This window comes from Serinus canaria, chromosome 5 (genome assembly GCF_022539315.1).
Source record: "Serinus canaria isolate serCan28SL12 chromosome 5, serCan2020, whole genome shotgun sequence".
Taxonomy (NCBI): Eukaryota; Metazoa; Chordata; class Aves; order Passeriformes; family Fringillidae; genus Serinus; species Serinus canaria.
Window position 1 is genome coordinate 58,977,652 of NC_066319.1, and position 13,610 is coordinate 58,991,261.

At 49.0% G+C, this 13,610-nt stretch overlaps 1 protein-coding gene across 4 annotated transcripts in view; it reads right to left on the reverse strand.

Moving 5' to 3' along the window:
* The window catches only part of SAMD4A (sterile alpha motif domain containing 4A), a 98,999-nt gene that overhangs the window by 14,130 nt on the left and 71,259 nt on the right, over positions 1-13,610 (reverse strand). For 2 of the 4 annotated variants that reach the window (XR_007777661.1, XM_050974983.1), the window contains exons 4-6: positions 6,859-7,122; positions 2,285-2,394; positions 1,560-1,646 (exon numbers count right to left, since the gene is read on the reverse strand). Coding sequence is in view for 2 of the 4 variants with exons in the window: in XM_050974983.1 (XP_050830940.1) it covers positions 1,560-1,646; positions 2,285-2,394; positions 6,859-7,122 (461 nt within the window). In the remaining 2 variants the exon portion in view is untranslated. The remainder of the gene's footprint in view (positions 1-1,559; positions 1,647-2,284; positions 2,395-6,858; positions 7,123-13,610) is intronic. The other 2 variants (XR_007777662.1, XM_050974984.1) reach the window with 1 other exon arrangement.

Here is a 13,610-nt window from a genome sequence, read left to right on the forward strand (position 1 = left end):
TGGGTGCATCCCAGCTTTGCTCCTGGTGTGGATCAAGAACTCCATTTCTATGGTCAGATCCTCATCCCACTGATGGGAAATAGCTGCATTTTGTTTTTAATGTGGCCTGGACCAGAACAGCTCACTGCAGGCTCCTGCACAGTCTGGCTCATGGGACACTGCTTGGAAAGAGGCAACTTTTGGAGTGAATCCTGATGTGCTGAAGGAAGGGACACTAAGTGGGCACACGGGATGTCTGCAAGCCCTGAAACAGTTGTTGATTCTAATTCCTGCTGCATTCCCAGCTCACTCTTGGACGTCTCAGCTCCATTTCTCACAAAGATCTGGTGTCAGTCTGCTGGGCACTATTTTTCTGGGAGAAAATACTGCCCTGCTAACTAAGGGGAGGGGTGGAGCAGTTCTTTCCAAGAAAGCAGCAGTATTTAGCAGCGAGACACTGCCCAAAAACATCAAGTCCCACACATGCTCTTGTTTAGCAAAAACTGGATGGGAAGCCTGGAAAAGCAGAGATGTTTCCTCCCAGGGAAAGCAGCTCACAGGCAGCTCTGAGCCCCAGCAGAGCAGGACAGGGTCACAGTGCCACAACCCAAACCCACCCCAGAGGGCTCCAAACCAGTCCCTGCCACTCTCCTCCTGTATTTTACAGCGTGCCTGGCTGGCTGTGCCAGCTGAGCTGGGCTCCAGCTCCTGCACAGCACCACTCAATCAATACCAGATTCCCAAATCCCAGTGGAGGAGTGGAGGAAGAGGCTGTGCAATAGCCTGGAAAACACAGGGCTGCAGCCAGCTCCATCCAGCTCTTGGATTTAATAGTTATTATTAATAACTGAGGTAAATATGGCTTTATTAGCTCCTGCCATACTCTGAGCACAAGCCCATATTATAAATAAATAGTGAAGCAGTGAGCTAAGGAAAACACCAATAAATAGCAACACACCACAGAAGTATTTAAAAGCCCCTAGTGGGAGGCTCTGCAAGTTGCTGTTTGAAGATGGTGCAATTAAGTATAATATAATACAGTGATAATAAATAGGGAGAGGTTGGGTGAGCTGCTCCCAGCTAGGCTGTGGTGCTGCTACTTCCCCAAAAGCCCTTCCTGCAGGGTTTAAGCTTTTGTTGAAGTGATAAAGAAGTTTCTATTTACTCTCCTTGGAAATTCAAGCTGGTGTTCAGGCACTGATGTGGGTGTCTGGTGTTTTATCTGAGGACAGGGTGCCCATATGATGTTCCAGGAAAGCTCAAGTCTTTCTGAGCACCCTGGAGCTGGCCAGGGTTACAGGGTACATCCAATGCCAGCTGTGTGAGGTGTGGGAGATGCATTAGGACCCACTCTGCAAAACACAGCTTTGAGCAATGTGGTCTAGGGGAAGGTGTCTCCCACACCATGGCAGAGGGCTGGGACTTTAAGGTCCCTGCCAGCCCAAACCATTCTGGAATTCTGTGAAATAAAACCTGCATCAGATCCCCACAATATGTGTAAGCAAAGAGTACTTCACCCCAGAATTAATTCCTGGCTTCTTGAAAACACAAGAAATACAGAAATGTTTGTGACTACTTACCCCTTCTAGAGATTTGAGCAGGTTTTGTCTCTCTTTTAGCTTTTGGATACTGATGACAATTTTGTGTCTCGCGCCTTTGGTAACGTTCTGCAAAAACAGGATAAAATTTGATGTTAACACTTCCACAGGGCAGCTGGCCCAACCCAAACCCTTCCTCTCCCAAACAGAAAGGGCTGCTAGGAATCAATCACATTTTGGAGTGCAGGGATTTGTGGGGGACATAGAAAACCACCCAGAGACTTGCTGAGGATAGAGATTTCCAGCTAGCCTGTCCCTCCCTGGTGCACCTCTCACACAATGACAATGGTGTTCCCATTCCTCTTTATTCCAAGGATAATGCAGAGGTGAACCTGAGAGCAGTGGGGTCGGAACCAGATAATCTTTAAGGTCACTTCCAACTCCAACCAGCAATAGTCTGTGATTCTATAACATTTTCAAAGGCAGTCAGTCATCAAAACCTCACTGCCTTTAAGGGAGTTGGCTACCACAGGCTGCACCCCTGAAACTCCTAAACTTAATCGCAGCTAGGAAAAAAACCCCAAGCACAGCTCCCAGTGATGGGACTTCCATGCTGGGACTCCAGCAAGGACACAGAGACAAGTTTTTTTTCAGATACAGTGCGAGATTTCACTCCCCAAGACCGAATTTCCCTTTTTCTTCCAACCATGGGAAGACACACAAAGGGACTTTGGAAGCTGTCACCCCCCAGGTGAGGTGGGACGTACTTGTGCCTCGAGCTGGCATTCAGTGAGGGCCATCATCTCCTCGTAGGTCATCTGGGAGAAGAGGGCGGCGTACTTGTGCAGCCGGAGGCTCTTCAGCCAGGCTGGGACATCTGCAGCACAAAGGCAAGGACAGGAGAGCTCTGCTGAATTCATGGAACAGCACGAGCACGAGCAACAGCATCAGCACCGACACGAGGGGCATCCCAAGGGACACCTCACTGAGCTTCATGGACCTCTGGGAGGACACAGGGCTGTGGATGGGAGGAGGAACCAGCCCCTGGATGGGGACACAGGGCTGTGGATGTGGATGGGAGGAGGAACCAGTCCCTGGAGGAGGACACATCCTCAGAAGTTGGGTTTCTGTGGAAAGCCACTGGGAATTAGCCCATGGGGAGCTGGCATTCTGCCACTGCACATCAAGCTCCTCACTGCTGTTTTCCCAGAACATGGGAACTGCTGAAGCTCATGGAGTGGCTGAGCTCAGGACAAGCAAAGGGCTGCTTTGTGGATGGCAGACACTGATTTATGGCATGAGGGGTAGTGGCACGTGCTGAAAATGGAGCTGGCTGCTTAAACAGAACTAGAGAGATGGGTTTGGGATGGAAAAATGATGTGCCACACATCATTTGGCCCCACACCCTACTTCAAAGGGTGACTTGGGACCTAAAATGCACCGACTGAAATGACTTCTTCCTTCCCCACTTGTTACCTGCAGTGTAGCACCTCTATTCCTAGCTGGAGGGGTACCCAAAAATACATTTATCCTCCTGACTTCAACATGGTTTCACAGTGAGGAACCTGCAAGGGGAATCCTTCCTCTGGGACATTCAAAACCCCGTGGACTCCATGATGAGGTGTCCTCCATGGAGAAGGCAATGTGACAACAAGCAGCTATGCAGGGCTTTGCAGGTTTGGGGGTCTGTGGTGACACCCCACAAAGGAGGGGGGCCCTGCAGGTGTCTGTGCTGCAGCACAGCACTGGGCCTGTGACGAGGTTTTTAGTTTGCAGATGCTTTGCCAAACTGAGACCTGCTTTATTCAGCACCTACAACCCCACAGGAGCTCTGCCACAGCCTTCCCAGCTGATGTGCTCTGTTCCCAGCAATACCTTGTCCATCATAGTCCTTGTCCCCTTCCCTACCAGGGAGACACTTGGGAGCTCATTCCCACTGCTGGGACATCCATCTCATGGTGTGGGCCCAGAAAGTCCCACACTGTTGAGCCCCACCTGCAAGCCAAGGATTGTCCATGACCTCTTCCTGATGCAAGGCCTCATCTCTGGAAGGGACAGGGCAGGAAGGACCTTGGTTTGGCTCCCTAAGGCAATCCATACATCTGCCAGAGTCTCCTGCTGCCCAGGCTGATCCCAAACCCACCCTGCACCCAAGCAGAGGATGCAAACCATCCCAGCATGCTGTGTCTTGCTCACACTCTCCAAATCCCAGACACACATAAAGATTCACATGTCAGTGAAATTCCTCAAGTGCTGCACAGGAGATCAACCCCACACTAAACGTGGGGCAAAGCAATGACTGAGCACAGATGGGCTGAAATTCACTGTTTTCCAAAAGTTCTGACATACAACAGTCCCAAAGTCTGCTACCAGCTCCCTCTAAAACTGATTTCTGTTTAAAATAAATGAAAACCTCTCAGCAAAAAGCCCCATTTCCAGCAGAGACTCAAATTTTAACACAAAACCACACCATTCTAGTGACAGCACCTTAAAAGTCTCCCTGATCCCACATCCCCATGGAACACCTGCCTTTGGCACACGCCCATGCCAATGGCAAAGCCCACAGGGACACTTCCAGAAGAGAGATTCAACTTCACACAGACATTGAACCCTGCAGGAAACCTTTCTCTTTGCCTTTGCATCAGCCTGTCTGGATCAATTTTGGGGAAGAGTGGTGGTCCCAGAGCCCCCCTGCCAGCAGAGATGGCAATCCTGGAAGCAGGCTGGGGAGAAGGAGCCACCCCAGGACAGAGAGAGTGTGTTGTGTGTGGTGAAGGTTTCCCCCTTCCCACAGGGAACAGGCAACCAGGAGGTGCAAGGACATCCAAGGTGATTTCCTGGTCCTTGGAAAGTCAAACTTCCCAATGCTCTCCATGGATGGGTGAACCACCTGCCTGCAGAGCTACTCTTTAATCAGCAATTACCAGGAGCTAATTGCAAAGTCATGGCATGGCTGTCAGGAAATGTAGAAGGAAAACAACTCACTCTGCAATATTTGCACACAGGACACGTTGGATATACTCCCAGCAGAAAACCCTGGCTCTACCCAGAGCTTCCTCCTGGTGCTCCCCAGGTTGTGCCCCAGGAATCACAGAATCCTGGAATGGTTTGGGTTGGAAGGGACCTCAAAGATTATTTCATTCCAACCCCCCTCCATGGGTAGGGACATGGGAAGGGACAGACAGACAGACTGGGATCCATGGAAAACTAAGTGTCCATATCTTCCCCTGGAGAAACCAAGAGCCAGGAGAAAGCCAAAGGGCATCTTCCCTTCAGCTTGAAGATAGATGGAAAGAAAAGAAATGGGAGCATAAAGATAAACTGAAAGGAAAGAAACAGATGACACTGGGGGAGATAAACTGGTGAGGGATCCGTCACAACATTCCAGATCCCGTGGGTCTGGATCCTCCTGGATGCCCCTGAGGGTGGTAAAGAAGGAACCAGCTGAGCAGGAGCAGGGGGGACACCCAGCCACAAGAGCCTGCAGGCACTCAGGGAGACGTGGCTGCAATTCAGGACTTGGCAGCAGGAGCAGCCAGCCTGGATGGAGAACGAGGCAGCCCCATAAAAATGCACGAGTTGTGCGTTTGTTTCTGCAGGAACCAGAAACGGCACGATCGGAGTGCAGGGAACGGGCAGTCCTCTCTTCTCTCTTTTTTTTTTTTATTTCAGGAAAGCTGTGGGGATACAATGGGTCATATGCAGCTCACAGTGCTTTGTTATTTGAGGACGATGAGCCACACAGCCACAGGAATGCTGTCTGGAGGCAAACAAGCCTCTGCTCTGCTTCCAAGTCCAGTTTTGGGCAGCACACCTTCAATAAAACGAGGACTTTTTGGAAAAAATCCTGGTGGAGGGAAGCAGGAACAACCCCAAGTTTAGAAAACATCATCTGGGAAGGCAGTGGAATGGTTCAGCCTGAAGAAAACCCAGCTGAGGGGGGAGGACAGGGCAGGCACAGACACCAGAGGTTGTGAACATCTGTTCTGCACGTCCCTGGACAGGGGGACAGAAGCCATTTGGCTGAGTCAGCAATGGGGGAATCATGTTTGGAAGTCTGGAAAGGGACAGCCCGAGGAAGGGTGGACATATCCCAGCTGCAGGCAGCAGCAAGGGGATGTGTTAATATGTGGGGGTTATTTAATTGATCATTGCTAGTGGACAGCCTCTGGGTTTTGTGGATTTGGCCACACAGGTTGATTGTACAGCACTGGGAAGTTTCTATCCATGCAGATCCCAGAGCTGCAGCTGTGGATCACAGGGAGCCAAGCTCCTCCATGGTCTCCTCCCAAGCTCCTTCTGCAGAAACCTGGAGAAATGTAGTGTTTAACAGCCCCCCCTAGAAACACTTGCTTCCAAGAAGTTCTCCCTGGCCAGACAGACTGCAGGACCCGACCTGCCTCTATTACATTTCCTAGAACCATGAGGGGTTTTTCATGCACTTATTTCATGCACATCAAAGCCATCCAGAGCCAAGCCAAATGCAGTCCCACATCACACAGATTTATTCACATCGCAATTTGTCTGTAATTAGACTAAAATCAGACCTTGTGACTGTTAAAAAATACAATTATTTCCCTATTCTGACACACCACTGGTTTGCACACAATCGAGCTGCTTTGCATTAATACAAATTGGAGCTGTTTAAATCAGTCTGAGAGCTGCAGGGTCATTTTCAGTCTGTTCCCAGGAACACACAGTTTGTGTGTTTGCTCAGTTTTTAGCTGTTTATTCCTCCTCAGCATGAAGTTTGCTCTGCATCTTTGACTGCAGCAAGTGGGGTTCATTTCTGCCTTGTTTACCACCAGAACCACATACATTTATTGCCAAAATCTCTGTGAAATGTAGGTATAATGGGAAAACCAACCGAAACACACAGGTTAAATTCACTGCAAACAAATATCCCAAGTCAAAACTTCCCCAGGTACTTGGTGGGTATCAAACACTGCAATGCCAAATCACACGTGGCTTGCTAAGCTTGCTCTAAGCTATTTTTCACTGTCATAAAAAAAAAAAAAAAGAAAGAGAAAAAAGAGCACCACTCACAGCCAAAAGCCACAGGCAATGGAAAAAATCCAGCTTTTTGCAAAGCTGGCAGCTCACAGGATTTTGGGGCAAAACCAGCCCACTGGCACCCAAGTGTAAGACGTCAGATCAGGACCAGCTGCTACTTAAAAGAAAACCCAAGGCATTCCCCTAACCCTGAATTCCTAAGGTGGGGAGAAGAGGCTGGGAGGCCCCGTTTGGCCATGGGGATCCTCACCCCAAAGCATTGAGTGAGGGGCAGCTCTTCCCCTCCTGCCTCTGGGTGCTGGGGGATGGGGTCTGGTTTGTCACTCACCTTTCATCCCACTCCCTTCCTCCTGGAATGTGTTACGAGCAGAAGGCTGATCTTCTAAATGTTCACTCCCACCACTTCCTGAAGAGGCTACACTGCTTTGTGGAGACAGGGGGGCATGATCAGAAGGGATGCACTGGGGTCCTCTAGCTCGTAAGTCCTCATGAGACATCCATCCATGTCCTAGAGGTTGGTTTGGCACATTCATGGGTGGGGTAAGGGACACAGAGCGTTTCAAAGGGCTGTGGTGTGTCTGGCCTGAGAGAACTGAAAAAAAAAAATAAAATCAAAGAGGTTATTCCCCCCTCGCGGCCCGGGATGCAGCAGAGTCCCCCGAAAAAAAAATCAAATTAAAAAAAAAAATCAAATGAAATTATAAAATGTGTGGTGGTGGTTGGCCATGGTGCCTGGCTGATGGCTTTGCAGCACCCCTGAGCCCTACCCTGAGCTCTCTGCTTTGCCTCCTGGGAAGCAAAAAGGATGGGAGTACCTGTAAGGAGACAGGGTCACACGAGCTATGCTGGGCTGCTCAAGGGAAGGTGCTGAGTGGATTCCAGCTCTAGGGAAAAAACATCAATCAAGCAGCTCTGGAGCATCAAAATCCCCAGGATGGGGATGTCCCACAGAGATCCAAGGGAAGCATCTCTGTCTCTCCCTTTGGGTTAGGACCTGGCTTGTGCCCTGAAGCAGGAGCACTTACACATCTCCCAAAATCACTGCAAAGGCACTTCTCATCCATAGGAATGTCTGAGCCTTGTTGAGTCCTACTAAAATCACAGGATCATGGGATGGTTGGTGTTGGAAGGGACCTTAGAGATCTCATTCTAACCCCCTGCCATGAGCAGGGACACATTCCACTAGACCAGGTTGCTCCAAGCCCTGTCCAAGCTGCCCTTAAATACTTCCAAGGACTATCTATGTTATCAGTACTGAAAAAAAACCATTAAAAGATTGTTCTGCTTGCTTAACAAAATTCAAATTCCATCACTGAGAGTCACTAACGTACTTGTCTAACCATAAACAGAGTGTATGGAATTTAATGTACAGATTTAGGTTGCAAACCAGGGAAAATTTCCCTGCTCCAGGAAAACCTGAGGGCAGAGGGATTAGAATGACCTTTCAGCTTAGAAGAAACAGAAGCGAAAACTTTTCAATTTTTCTTTCCAAACCAAATTTTTAAACTGTACAAAACCTGGGGGAAATTCATTGTTTTCATGGCTTCTCCATCCAAAGCACCAAAGCCCTAAAGCTCCTTAATCCCCTTTTTGCATTTACAGCAGTTCACCAAAACCACTCAGACTCCTCTCCATGTTATTATTTAATATAAATGAGTCTTGGTGGAAAACCCCCAGCCAGGTGCACCCTGCTGCAAAGGTTAAGCCAGGCTTAATTCCCAGCTCAGGCCTGGGGGAAAACCCACCATCAAAGGCATCTTGCTGACCAGGAGAGGCATGAAAATGAGGCACTAGTGGGGTTACAAAAGGAGGGGAGAGAGAAACACCAGAGCACATTTGCATTTATTAACCACCTGCAATAAGCAGCTGGTACCACAGGCAGCTGCTGGATGAGGCCAAAAAACCTGTGGATTTCTGTAATGTTTAAATAATTCCTACTTCTGAAAGGGTTTTCTTGTGCCAACACACAACACTAACACCACGCTCTGCAGGGAAGCACTGGGGTGGCTTAGGGGGAAGAATTTATTCCCTTCCCTTTTAAAAACTGTACAAACATCTTCCAGAAGGCTCTTGGCAGAAAAGGTTGTCAATGAGATCCCGAGATTGCTTCCAGAGCAGTGTTATGATTCCCAAAGCTCTGATATGATGCATCCCAATGGGGAAATAGATGGATTTCAGAAGGTCCTGGGCAAGTTTTTTCAGCTCTTGGCTTTGCAATTGTACCCCCAAAACAGCATCTGTAGATGCCACACCACCCTCTCAGGAGAAAAATACATTTAGGACTTAAAACCCCCCAAAATATAGGGGGGAAAAAAGAATAAATTGGTTAAAATGCATCAATAGGGCTGAACATTGGCTCCACATCACCCAGAGCCCCTCTGTGCCTGCTGCCCCCAGCCATGGTCACTCTGCCACGGGGAGAGAATTCACCCTGAATTTGTTGTAGGAAAAACTCTGGTTTAGGAAATATTTGTGCCTCTTAGATGAAGGAGAGATGCAGGAGAAGGGGGAAGGAGGACTGAGGTTAATTGTCCCCTTTCAGGAGGCCAAGGGCTGCTCTGCTAATCCAGCTCTTACAGGGTGTGTGCAGACACTGGTACCCAGCAGTGCTTGCACCACCCTGCACACAAGAGGGGATCTTTGGCAGAAATCCAGCCCAGATTCCTTCACGAGCAGCAATACCCCTGCAAACTGCTGCTCTTCCATCTTAATTTCATGTCCCCTAATTAGAAGCTGGTGTCAGCTGAAGGAGAAATAATGAACTCCAAAGGATGGCCAGGGACAATTAGAAACCACCCAGTGCACCAGACAAAAATCAGTTCCACTTCTTTCCCTGAGATAATGCAACACTGGATCCAAGAGAACACATTTTACTAAGCCAATCTTTTACTGAAGTGTGAGTCAGTTCCCACAACACCTGAGCTGCAGCAGGGATATTCCCTCTGCAAAGGATGCTGCAAGTCCCCAGCCCTTTGAAACCAGCCCAGCTACTCTGGGGACCAAACTGAGATGATTTAAGGGCTCTTAGCACTGGCCTAACTTTAGGGTCTGCTTTTTATTGGTGATAATGTGGCTTCTTGCAACCCCTCTTATCCATTTCCATCAGCCCTAAAATTGCTGAGAATCCTGGGATGGCACCCCTCTTTTACTCTCTAATTCCCAGGGGATTCATAAAGGCCCATATTTTTATTATATTTATTAATAATGTTTATGAATAATATATATTAATAATACCTATTAATAATATTTATTAATTTTTCTGCTTGTGGTCACACTCTCAGTCTTTTAAAGTAAGAGGATGTAGCTAATTATTTCCAAAGCATCAGTTTATTGTAGGTCCTGACCTGAATTTGACCATTTTGTGTGCTTTTTGGATGGTCCAAGGTGAGTCCAGGGCTGCTCCTGGCTAAAATAAATGGTCCCCGTGGGCTTTAACTTCAGCAGAAGAAAACCAAATGTGAGTTTATCACCTTACGCTCATGTCTTCTCTTCTTTTACTACAAAAATATTAAGCTTTAATTTAAAAAGGAAATCTACAATGTTATTCTGGGCCAAGATAAGCTCGCAGGAGGTGAGTGGGCACAGCTGCCTCTCTGAGTGCTGCAAGCTGGGCAAACAAAGAGGGGAAACCACGGCTCCAAAGGGCATCCCACACTGGCACAAGGATCCCCTGCAGCCTGTAGGCATGCCCCACTTCTGGTTTAGAAGTGTTTTCCTGCCCTTTAGGTGCTGCAAGACTCTACTCAGGCACTGCCTGGTCCAGCTCCTTCCAAGCTGGTGTCCAGTGGGACAGGGGCTGGAGCAGATCATGGTTTTCCCTGGAATCAGTGGGCTGCTGTTGCCTCTTTGCTCTGAGCAGACAGGGTTGTGCTCAGCCTACACCAGACCAGGTTTCATTGCAAGAAACCTCTCCATGATTTCCAGACTGGGATCAAGCTCAGGGCAATATTCCCAGGTTAAAAAAAAAACAAACAGAGGACGGAGAAGGAATGATGGCAACAAAGCTCCCCATGACAGGAGGCAGCTGCTGACCACGCTGGGAGCACCCCTGTGGGACCACCCCCTCCCCAGGCAAATCTGGATTTATCTCAGACCAAACCCTGCCTGGGCTGGCAGGCACCACAACACACTTATAGAAACTCTGAGGCTGCAAGTGCTCTCACCCCCTGAAGCCTTGGCTTTGGGATTTTTCCCTCCCCCCCTTTTCCCTTTTGAAGTGGTGCTGCCTATTTTGGGAGGCAAGGGCTGATTTCAAGAGGGTTTTTGTTCACTGAGGACCATGTGGAACAGCGTCAGACATTTGTGTTGTGGTTTCTCAGGGTTTTGGGCCAATTTTTTTCAGCCTGAGAAGGGAAAAGCCACCCATTCCTGTAATTAGAGCTGAGAAATTGGGCTCTGCAGGCAGAGCTCGCTCCACACAGCTGACAAGGTGCTCACTCTCCCTCTGCCTTTCATGAAATCTGGCTTAGAGTGCTGCAAAAGTCCTTGACAGAACACACATGTGAGAGCTTCCAGTGAGAACCAAACCCACCACTGGGAGGATTCAGGATGTGTCCAGTCCCCACCATGCCCCTGGTACCCAAAGGACCAGCTGTGGGTCCATATCTCAGGTTACAATTCTTTGGAACATCTTGCCTGTGCTTGCAGAGAGGAAAAAGCACTAAAAGGTGCATACTAAACTCTTTGGGACCTTCTTTTGTGTTTTTAGTTTAAAAATGGCACTTTCTTGGCTGCAAAGCTGTTTATGGTGAGTCCTCAGGCAGCTTCTGATCACACACAGCTCCTTTCCTGGTCTCTCGGTACCTGGAACAGCAGCCTGACCCCAGAAAATGGGGATGTTTTTAATCCACACGAGGTTTTGTGCAGCCTGGAAGCTCCCCCATGGAGAGGGAACACTGAGCACCCCTCTCACAAAGCAAACCCCAAGTTCAACCCAGTCCTCCCCTCTGCCTCCTCCTTGCCATCCCAGTCACGACACATCCTCTCCTCCAGGAAGGCTTCCCCGTGCTGGCACACCAATGCCCAGGGCTTTTCCAGCTTTCCTTTGCCCAGAACCCTTGGAAAAGGCTGCCAGTGGGTCACACTGCCCAGCTGGCACCCAGCCTCCTTCCTGGGCACCTCATTCACCCTCTCCCCAGGCTGCCCCAGGCAGCTCCAGCATGGCCAGAGCAGAACCTGATGGAACATTTTTCAGCTCAACATCCCCTAACCCTTGGAGCCTCTTTGTGCCTTTTTTCCTTTAATCTCCCTGTGTTCTGTGGCTGTGACTTCTACACAAACTGTGTTTGCAGGAGCTGGAGAATCCATGTGCTGACCTCTGAACCACGAGCTGATCTAACCCATGAAGGGCTGAAATTCAGGGTCCTAAATGCAAGAAGCCACTGAGGGAAAGGAAAATTGTGGTATTAGGAAATTAGTGGTGTTAACCTCTGCATCAGGGAAAAACCCCATACAAGCAGAGTGCTGCCTCTAGCAGGGAAGAAGCACAGACTGCAGAAAAGACTGTCAAGCAAACCTTTTTAAAGAAATGGTGTTTTTAAACACAGTTTCCTGTTGAAGAAACTGGACAGAGAAACAATAACCCGTTTGTTGCTGCTCCCTCCGAGCAGCGCATGTGAGGCCCCATCCAGGCTCAGCAGGGAAGGAACCCTCACAGGGGCTTTTGAAATTCCCTGCATGGCACAAACACACGTGGAGCTGCTGTTTGGCTCCAGCAGGAACTGCTGTGGCTGTTATTTACTCATTTGTGTGGCAGCAGGAGCGGGGCTGCATCTAAAGATGTGTAAATTCAGCCCCTGGTGGCTCCGGCAATCCGACGGGATGCGTTTCTGGAAGGAAGCCCAGCCTGTCTCAGCAAGCAGCAGGAGCTCAGGAGCTGCTTTCAAGCTCCTTCACAGAATTCTGGGATGGTTTGGGTTGGGAAAGACCTTAAAGAACATCCAGTTCCACCCCTGTCATGGGCAAGGACACCTTCCACTATTCCAGGTTGCTCCAAGCCCCATCCAATCTGGCCTGGAACATTTCCAGGGATGAGGCAGCCAGAACTTCTCTGGGCACCCTGTGCCAGGGCCTCACCATCCTCACAGCCAAGAATTTGTTCTTTAAATTAAACTAAATCTCCCCTCTTTTCCTCTTCTTTATGAGCCCCTTCTAAGTTCTGACAGGTCCTTGCTTCCCACTAGAGCATCCAGCAAGGTGGGAGCAAGACAGAACAGATGTGAATCCAACCAGGATTTAACTGACAGACAAAGGAATGCATGGAATGGTGGCTCAGGGAGGTGGGAATGGGTGGGGGATGGAGGATTAGGGGTATGTAACAAGGAGGTGCTGCCCTAAACCACAAATCTCTTGGGGTAAACACAATGCCCCAATGTCCAGGCCAATAAATGCATTTTTTTCTTCTAAACCTATACACAAACCACAGAAAATCACGGTTTGTCCCTGGGGAATCCTGGTCCATTAATATCAAATGCTGCTGTGCTGAAGCAAGCCTCCCTAATTATCCCAGAAAATAGCTTTTGCTATGGGCTCCTGGGAGAAATTCCTCCTCTGCTCAGATAAACAGCACTGGGATGCAGAAACTCTCCTTCCCAATGTCCTTTTCCACCCAAAAGGGATGTCCAAGAACATTTTCATTGCTCAAGCAGCAGCCAGGGCTCCCCACTGCCTCCATCCCTGGTCTGAGGAGCATCTCCCTGCTGAGAGTTGCAACAGCATCAGATTCCATCACACATTACCCATGGGGAAACCTCTCCACCACTTACAACCATTTCAGGGGGCCAGCCTGGAGGATGTGCATCCTTTACACAGCAATGTGCAACCTGTGGAAAACTGGGAGTGAGAACAAAGGGCCCTCAACCAGTCATGTGAAAGGGGTGAATGCCAAACCTCTGGGATTGCCCCAAGAAATTGGGATCCAATAATCCCCAGAGTCACTAAAAAGCTGTGGAGTGAGAGCAGGGAGGCAGAGTGGCTTTAGCAGTGACAAAATACATGAGGACAAGGAGTGTCTCATGTGATGTGCATCCCACAGACTGAAACACACCTGTAGCCTTTGCCATCCTTGCCAACTCATTTTGG